Here is a 9,737-nt window from a genome sequence, read left to right as displayed (position 1 = left end):
GATATGACAATGGCATAACAAGAAGAAATTGTGGATTTTTTTTTCTACAATTATCTATACTCTTATTTAAGGGTCTTTCTCTCTTTATAATGGACATTTTATTGGTTCTAAAATATCTCTATAGCCTATATTTAAATTGGGACAAAATTTGGTAAAAATACTTCTTTAATTCTCATGTAAAACCTACATATGTCTACACTTTACCCTCTTGAAGTCAAATTTTGGCTAGGCATGTACATGAAGTTAAAAGTTTTCATTACTTGCTTATGGGTTTTGCTTAAAATGGAAAAGGTTTTACATGAGAATTCAATGACAATGATGTATACAAAGGAACCTGTACACATATTTGTGAACGATTTTCTAATATAAAAAAGCCAACTAAGCATTTACGTTTAGATTTGTTATACTCTCTATTTAATGTGTTAAATATAATTGTTAGCAATGCGATGTGTTATACCATATTGTATATGCTAGAATGGATGCAGAAGGGGAAGCATAGAATATGAACACCGAGAACACGAGGATTACGTAGTTCAGCCTTATCAGCCTACATCCACGGAGGAATCCTTTAAGGGCTACATCTTTATTGTATAAGAGTGTAATACAATAACCTGTGTTACAATGAGCCATAACATGAGTATATATAGGCAACTAAACCCTAGACTACAAACAGGACTGGGCTTGGTCCTATTACATTGGGCTAATATGTCTAATATATATCTTTAACATAATGGAAAGCTATGTAATAGAAAATATGAAGATCATGTTTTTAATCAACCATTTTTAGTAATTTATCTAGACGATGTTGTGCTTACAATATATAGAGACTAGAGACACAATGTGAATAGCGAAGTTTGTATATTCCCTACGTCTGCTTGGTATGGAAACTTAATAATGGCATGCTTAATAGTAAGCTATGCATATGAAATGGTGATTATATGAATCCTAATATTTGAAAGTTGCGAATCATTTATATTCTCACCTCTGCTACCGCCTATATAAACTCAACTTTGCAACCCATTTCTTGCATCTTGAAAAGCTAAGTAGGTTTTAACCAAAAAAAAAAAAAAGCAAAGTAGGAAAAAAACGGTGTTCAACATTTCTTTCATAGATCATGTGATCAAAATGTTGGGTGGTCGTCTATTCTGGACTGTATTTGTGCGCAAGGATTTTTGCATCCCTTGCTAGCAGTCAATTGTTGTTGTTCTTGGTATATCACCAAGCTAATGGTGATTACTACAAAATAAGTATCTTGAAATATCAGATGATTTATATTTCGTTTTACATTTTTTCTTTTTAAATTTTGGCAAAAGAATGTAGTTTACACATTTTCTTGCACCAATAGAAGCGTTTCTTTATCTTGACCTATACTCTCTCTCACACAGTCTTCGCGGTTTCTTTGATTTTAGTTCTACACAATATATTGTTTGATTGCAATTCTACTGCTTTCTCTTTGCTTTTATTATTCCTTGGACACACTATTTATTTTGCTATGTTCAAAAAACTGTAGAACTCCCTTATCCCATATAGCACAAATGTAGAATCCATTGTCAAACATTCAATTCTGAGTTTTAAGAATCAAACAGATTGCCAAAGCTCGTGCCCTCAGAGTTTACTTTATAGCACCAGGCTGAGACAGCCTAAAACCATAATCTCATTTTTTTTTTTACTAAGTCATAAAAAATATAAAAAAATTTACCAATCCATTGACCAATTACCACTGTTGCATACCTTTTTCTTATCAAACTTGTCTTAGTTTCTTTCCAAGGCTCATTTCACATGTCACGTCCAGGAAGGATTTTTATTATATTACGAGTCATTTACCAACCCAGCCATCAATCACTAGGCCAAGACTTTAACAAAATAATGGCTCCATATGGCATTTTTTCAATAAAAAAGTCAACATCAGCATTAGTTTTTTATTTTTTATTTATTTATTTTTTTTTTTATGAAACTCGAGTGTTTAAAACTCGATTTACACAGAAAACTCGAGTTTCATGAACCCAAGTTTTAAAGTTGCTAATAATTTCAGCGAAAAGTAGTAAATAGCCGATTTGGCCTGGGGTTCTGATAAAAGGTTCGATTTTGCCCTGCAACCTCCTTGATAGTGTTGTTTTGGCCATTAGCAGAGAGATTAGCCTTGTCATTTTCTGTTATGAGGTTTTTGAATGTATCTTTCTTTTAGCAAAAAAAATAACTCTGAGTAACCAACTCACTCGTCAATATTTTGAGTTAGTATAGTATTTAAGAGCACTAGCATCCAGGGATATCCAGGGATGCAAAAAAGAAAAAAAAAAACTTATTTTGCATCCTCAAACATCATCTATTTTTTCAACCTATTTTACAATTTACCCTATAACTCAGTTTTTATTTTTACATACAACCCAATAAAATAATATAAATTACCTAATAAAGTAATAAAAAGTACTCTCTTCCCAATCTCTTTTTTCCTTCACACATAATCACAAGACTATTTTTTTTTTTTTTTCCTTTACAACCTGTGAACAGTAAGGTTGTATATACCTTCCTGTAGCAAGGTTGCAAAAAACATTTAAAAAAAAAAAAAAAAAAAGGTAAAAAATATTGTGTCCTTGCTCTTACCGATATGTTGGATATTCCCTTGCCTCTGATACGTGGGATATTCACAGCCAGAGGCAATCGACTTGCGAGACTTGGCAAGTTATATAATTAGACAAAAAAATGCTTCATAGAAAAAACTTTCCAAATTTTCATAAGAATTTTTTAATTATTACATTGTCTTGGGATCGTCTGTTTGGTAGAAGATGGTATCTCGAGCTTCATGGAACGGGCCTCTCATAGGTTAAGCTCCATTGAGTCGGCCCGTAAGAGATATCAACTAATTTGGTAGAGGTTTTTCAAGATGAAAAAATGAATTGATATAAACGTCCATGTTTATTATTATTATTATTAGAAGAAGAAATTAAATATACATTTTTTTGACACATTTGGTTGTTTTGGTTGTTTATCTTATAATGGTTGTATGTGTCTAATATCCGTTGTTTATATCCTCAGTCTTTGTAGTTGTATTCTAGTTATATAATATATTATAAACCCGGTTTAAAACATTATTATTACTATTTTCAGTTGTGTTATAATAAATATAACTATTTACTCAACAAAAAAAAAAAAGAGTTTAGTTGGCATTTAACTGCTACGTCATTAATGAAAATAGGCGGAAGGATAGCATTCAAAAGGATATCTAATTAAAATTGTGCTAAATATAGAGTATAATTTGAAATTTTGTCCAAAAAAAAAAAAAAAAAAAAAAAAAAAAAAAAAAGAAGCCACACACTAACGTAAGTGAAGTTAAAATAAACATAAAGTCTAATATTATTTTTATATTTACAGCACATATATTGCTACTAGCATCCATACAAATCTAGCTTCATGATTGTTCAATATTAACAAAAATCATATAAATTAGAGTAGAGGCTATAATTATGTATAATAGAGCCTTAAGTTTAAACTTTAGGAGGCTTCCTGATCTTTGTTGCTTGCTCAAAGCTATAGGCGATCTCAATCAGCTTTGGCTCTGAACCCTTTAGTCCTCCAAAGCACAAGCCAAATGGTTTTTCTTTAGAGTTATATCCAGCAGGGACAATCACTCCTGGGAAACCCCCAATTGCAAGGACACAAGAAACACTATTACCAGGAGTCACTAATGCATCTAGCTCGTTCTTTGTCATCAATTCCACAAAACCTTCTCTAGTTAGTTTTGCTAAATTTGCCAATGCCTCCTTCTCTGCATTTCCAATTCCATTTGTTGCTTCTGCTTTTATAAACAGGCCTTGTCCATAATCTAACCTCTCCTGAATTGGCACTCATGGAATAATTAATAATTGATCAGTCATTGAGTTTTAGTAACATTAAGTTCATGACACAATATTTAACAAATATTTTCATAATTGTTGATGTGATATAGTGTAATTGCATATAATAAAAATAGAGTTAATACTCAGTGGTAGGTTTATATGAAGGTGATGTGGCTCCAATCACAACTTACCACTTTAATAAGTTGTGAAAAATCTCACGTCCTGAGCGTTGCTCAATTAGTTGTGTCAATCTTATATATAAATGTAGGACATTACATAATCAAGACAACCTAAGTTTATTATACTCACCAATTCTGAGTTTTCCTTGTTGAAGGCAATCAAATCTGCTAAGGAACGGACTGGGGAATCCACTAACTCCTTTAGGTAGGAATTAATGCAGATTTTAAATTCAGCCACCAATGCAGTTTCTTCACAGCTTGATGAGTAGATTTCGCCAAGATTGGCTATTTTCAGATTGTCTACCAAAATCGCACCTCGTTCCCTAAATAAATTTGCATGAAGTATTAGTATCAATTTTTTAGAGAATGATAGTACTGTACAAAAACCTTACAAATTGATGTGTTAAATTTTAAACATAAGATTAAAAAAAAAAAGTAATTAAAAAATTATTATATTTCCTGGAAAATTAGTAGTTACTCTAGCATTTTCATTTTTTAAAATACATTTGATTGAGCATTGAAACTAACACATGGAATCAGTGTTTTGTTACCTTAGTGTGTTAAAATGTTGCTCAATGGTTTGCTTCGCAATAGTATCATCTTCGAAATAGTACACGGGATTTTCCCTCACTATCCCCAGTCTCATTCCTCGCAGTCCATCAGCCTTAAGAAATTGTGCATAGCCACCTTTTGGAATGTACTGTGATGTTTCAATTGTTGCATTGTCATTGTGGTCAATGCCAACAATGGCATCAAGAACATGAACGGCATCTGCTACTGTTCTACATATGGTTCTGTTCCATTCAAATAAAGTTACTACCAATTTCGTGCAATACTATGATGATGCACATTGACAAAATTTGTGTAAAAATTAGAAAAAATCAAACATAATCTGATATTGTGTGTTTGTGTGGGTGTTTTTAATGTAAGACATAGTTATGATATCATGATAAAGTATATAGGATAATATAAAGAAAAAAAAATAAAGGAGATCATGGACCAATTAGGGCTGCATAAAATGAAGTGCAGATGACAAGCTGAAACGAAGGTAAGGTGCCCATGATGATTGAGGCTTGAATGCTGAACATAGTGCAAATCATACATCTGGAGGCTACTGATCAGATATGTGGTATGAAAAACTCTACATGAAGATGATAGAGATGTGTGACTAGGAAGAAAGCCAATCGATATCAAAGCTCCAGGTTGTCTTTGGTGAAGTTCAAGAGAAGATTATCTAGTGCACCTTCGACATTAGGTGTTTTATTATTATTTTTTTTCTTCTTCTTTTCTTTCTTTTCTTTTGATAGGTAAGATACGCCTTCGACAATAGTTCAAGGTAGACACACGCATAAGTCTGCTTTAGATATGGAAACAATGTTCAACTTTTTGCAGGAAAAATTATTTGGAATAAGATGGTGTTTTTGTAATAGAGAATGAAGATTGCTTGGTAGAATTTGAGTCAAGGTGGAGATTGTTATAAATTGTCTCAAATTCCTAATTTAAGTTGGTTTAGCATTTCCAATGCATCTCTATTTCCAAGCACATTCCTTAAAACCTCCATGCTGTCAAAAGATTTCTCCAAGTGCACCATTTGTTTCTTATGCCACCAGATTTGGTCAAAAGTTATAGCTACAAACAAAATAAAAAGGTTTCTGCTCTCGCTGTCCCTAAATTTATTAAAAAAATAAAAAATTCTAGGAGGGCAGATATAAGTTGCCTAACATCATTAGCTTTCTCTATTTTGTTACCATGTACATATTATAAGAATTTCAATCCATGTCAAACTTTTTTTGAATTGCAATGTGAAATGGTGAAATAACATTTACAAGTTTCATAATTTCAATTTTATGATATCTCTAAGCCTTGCCATGTTAACGGTTAGAGATGCCTAGTCCAGTCCTAAGTATGCTATATAACTCTAGTATAGATTCATTGTAACTAATTTACTTGAACTGTAAACAAAGTAATCCGATCTTACTTGGAGCAAAAACAATGTAAACCTAATCCTACTTGTAGTGGAAATATTGTAACCCTTTGTTAGTTTATGATTAGTCTAAGATTTGGACTGCTATAATACTTTTCATTGGATTTATTGTAATACATAGCTTTAATAGAAAAGATGTAGCCATCAAGGGCTTTCCACTATGGATGTAGACATCCACGTTTATTCTTTGTGTTTTGTCTCTTTCTTTTTCACTCTGCAGGTTCTTCCTAATCTATTCCCTGTAGTGGACAGCATCAAGGTTCTCTCTCACATTGTTGTTAGCCACTTTGCAAGCTCATCCTAATTTATTCCCTAACAACCTCATAAACATATTTCTCAAATACGATATATTATGAGAAGACTATTTTTGTGGGCTCTGTTCCATTTCCCCTCTAGAGTTATTGGAGGTGGAAGGAACCTGGTCAGGATGAGTGGTGTAAGTCTTAAAATTTTCCCTGTTCAAGCAGAGAGAGAGAGAAAGAGAGAGAGAGAGAGAGAGCCTACCCCACGGTATCTTGTCTTTGTGAGATTGGTATGACTCCAGCTCGACTAGTGAGACCGACTGTTGGTTTGATGCCCACTACCAAGTTACAACTACATGGACATAAAATAGAGCCATCAGTCTCGGTCCCTAGTGACACTGCCGCCATATTTGCTGCGACTGATATTGCTGATCCACTACTTGACCCACAAGGATCTCCCATTGTATAAGGATTCTGCACAGCATAGCAATACAGTCTTATGGAACTTCTTAGGCCAAACTTATTTCTAGCTTATTTTATATGTAAATTTGCACATGAAGAAGTGGCTAGAAAGTTAGCTTATTTTATATGTAAATTTACGAAATCCCCAACGTGTTCATGTTGGACACACTGGAGAGATTGATTCATGCATGTACCATATTGCATTTGTGTCTATGTCCATGATTCTTAGAGTTTATTTAGGAATAACTTATTTAACTGAAACGGAAAATTTTTTGCTAAAAATACTGTAGATAAAGTTAAAAAGTAGTTGAAATAGTACCAAAAAGTGCAATAAAACTAACGAATAGTAGTAAAAATAAGCTGAATAGTAAAAAAGGTTGGCTTTTTAAGCCAATACCAAACACACCCTTAGTAAGAGGGACTCAAGGCAAACAAATCCCAAAAAAACATTAGAAAGGTGGATGTATGTAATGTGTATTGGATCAGAGGATACTGAGAAACTTCAAACAAGAGCAACCCAAGATCAAGATAACAAGAAGATCTTCTGTTTTGATAATTTGATAGTAAACATGGGGGAGGGGGGCATTGAACCCTAAAAGTTTTTGTTAGAAACATTAGTAGATGCTAGTTGAGCTACAAGGGTCTTGGCAAGATAACAAGAAGATTAAGTTAATCTAGATAGCAAGATCAAAATTACCACTGCATTAGATTCATAAACTACAAAATAGGAAGAGACATAGCAATCCAAAATGTATTTTCCAACTATAAATATCCTACAACTCCCCTCTCAAAATCATGAGAGAGAGAACTTTTTTTTTTCAGCCCACACATGGTCTGACATTTAGTCAAACACTTGATGTGCTTGACTTCATGTTACAACGCTCACCTTCCCCTGCCCATTTCTCGCGTTCCAGCCACTAGGTACTCCATGAGACCTATAATGAGCCCACTCGCTCAAGCTGGCTTTCCCCAATATGATAGCCCCAGCTTCTCTCAACTTGGTCACCACACCAGCATCGCGTGGCACAACTGAGCCGAGCAGTGCACATGAGCCAGCCGTGGTGTTCAGCTTATCCTTGGTTGCAATGTTATCTTTGACCAAAATAGGAACGCCATGCAACATAGAGAGTGACCCAGGCGCCTTGGCATTGCGCTCGTGGTCAGCCTGATCAGCTAGGTACAGTGCATCTGGGTTCACTTCCAAGACTCCCTTAAGAACCGGGTTGAGTCTCTCTATTTCTTTAAGGTAAAACTCAACGAGTTTCCTGGAGGTGAGTTGGTTTTGCTTGAAAGCGAGCTGGATATCACGCACTGTGGCTTCTCTGATTGACGAGAAGCCTAGGCCTTCGACTTCGATAGCTTGGGCACTGGATGATGCTGAGGCTAGGAGCAGGGATGAGAATATATATATAGAGAAGCTAATTATTATCAGTGGTGAAAAAAACTAGAACTAAGATTAACATAACAAAAGCATCTACTAAACTCTTAAGAATCACTAGCATGTGCAAAAATTGACATACCTGATGAACAGGAACAACCCTCCATGAGAACAATAGCAAGATGGGAAAGTGTTTCTTGAGTAGTTAGAATGGTGTGTGTGGTGTTGACCGTGGACAATGAACAACCCCAACTACCTTAAAAAGTGTTTTAAATTAAGATTAGTACATTTGGTAATGATTTGAAAGTGGGCTTAAATAGTTTTACAAATTACAAGGATCTGCCATTAAGCTAGCTATTATCAATGATTTTAGCTTTTAGCCTAAGGGTATGTTTGGATGTTCATTCGCTCCCTCTATTTTCTCTCCATCCAAACATAACTTTTGTGCAATATTGAAGCTTGTATTAGTTATACTTAACTATTAGTCGTCCTCTGCAACGCAACTCCACCCCATAGCAAATTATGCCATTGATGGGATTTAATGTAATAATATACATGGAAGGAGTACATTGGAGACCAATGCACTTTAAATAAACTATAGTGATGAAAATGAAAACAAGTCAAAAATAAAGGGTATCATATAATTTGAATTAATCGATTTTCGATTAGACCTTAATCATGCATAATTTTATTTTTCTTCAAGTTTATGTTTGTTATGGCTTTTATCTAGCTTATATATACGCAAAAATCTCACTTCACCCCTTAATTATAGTTTATTAAAACCTTACTAAAGTGAGACACATTTTGTTTTAAACAAGTTGCCCAAAACAAATTATCCTAAGTCAACACTAAAAATAATTAGATAGGGAAGAGAATGAAGTTCACACTCACCTAATTAATGTTAACAAATATAATATACATGATGAGCAAGTTTTGTATGTCATGTGAATGATAATTTTGTGTAACTTCACATTATTGGTGCATATGAAAAGTATAATACAAATAAGAAATTGTTATTGTATACAATATTATAATGTCTTTCTTAGTTAACAACAAGATACATCATTTGTTTTTTTACATTTTATTATTACGTTGTCATTTGAAATAGTGGAGGGAACCAAAGATTAATAAATTTTTTTTTGGGTAAACTACATGTTTAGTCCCCTAATCTTTAGACTAAATGTCAAGTTGTTCTTCAACATTTCAAATGTATTAAATTAGTCCTTAACTTTTTAGTGTTGTGACAAAATAGTCTCTATCATTAAGTGATGGGTAAAAAATGTTAACTTGGCTAACGGCTAAAATAAAAAATTATTTTTTATGCCACATATGTTGCCACTTGGGTGGTTCATGGTTTTACTTAATTAAAAAAATCCATAAACTGGGCCCTAGAGTACTAGTCTAAAAAATCAATCTCACCCATTGAAATGATTCACCGCCCTAACAAAATATTAGAAAAAAAAAACACACACACACGATGAGAAAATAAATCAAACCCACCCATTTATTCATTGCGCTTTACACGTTATTTCTAAAATTCTTTACTTTATTATTATTGTAAGGACACGATTTGTAACGACCCAACACGATACTGGGCTCGCATGTAAATGGGCCCAAACAATATGATTTGTAGAGCGTGGGTGTAAAGAACTAGGTTAA

At 33.6% G+C, this 9,737-nt stretch overlaps 1 protein-coding gene across 2 annotated transcripts; it reads right to left on the bottom strand.

Annotated features, from left to right (window-relative positions):
- Positions 1–3,338: 3,338 nt before the first annotated feature.
- On the bottom strand, positions 3,339–8,670 carry LOC115966249 (probable amidase At4g34880). Of its 2 annotated transcripts, none has more exons than XM_031085502.1 (6): positions 8,221–8,670; positions 7,587–8,077; positions 6,501–6,712; positions 4,564–4,806; positions 4,143–4,335; positions 3,339–3,830 (listed from the first exon to the last, which is right to left on the bottom strand). In XM_031085502.1, the coding sequence occupies exons 1-6, from the start codon at positions 8,243–8,245 to the stop codon at positions 3,483–3,485; spliced, it is 1,512 nt and encodes a 503-aa protein (XP_030941362.1). In that variant the 5' UTR covers positions 8,246–8,670; the 3' UTR covers positions 3,339–3,482. The 2 variants fall into 2 exon arrangements, with proteins under 2 accessions (XP_030941362.1, XP_030941361.1); XM_031085501.1 differs by having other exon boundaries at positions 7,587–8,083; positions 8,221–8,668.
- Positions 8,671–9,737: the final 1,067 nt, after the last annotated feature.

The sequence above is a fragment of the Quercus lobata genome, chromosome 11 (assembly GCF_001633185.2).
Source record: "Quercus lobata isolate SW786 chromosome 11, ValleyOak3.0 Primary Assembly, whole genome shotgun sequence".
Classification (NCBI taxonomy): domain Eukaryota; kingdom Viridiplantae; phylum Streptophyta; class Magnoliopsida; order Fagales; family Fagaceae; genus Quercus; species Quercus lobata.
Note: the sequence above shows the minus strand (reverse complement) of the source record. Positions and strands in the feature narration are given on the sequence as shown.

What these genes read in the sequence shown, in the direction of transcription:
- LOC115966249 (XM_031085501.1), bottom strand. Translation starts at nt 8,245, where the DNA reads ATGGAGGGTTGTTCCTGTTCATCAG. An exon ending in CGAGAAATGGGCAGGGGAAG is followed by an intron (nt 6,713 to 7,586) that starts GTGAGCGTTGTA and finishes TATGCTGTGCAG; the next exon opens with AATCCTTATACAATGGGAGA. An exon ending in CAACATTTTAACACACTAAG is followed by an intron (nt 4,336 to 4,563) that starts GTAACAAAACAC and finishes AAATTTATTTAG; the next exon opens with GGAACGAGGTGCGATTTTGG.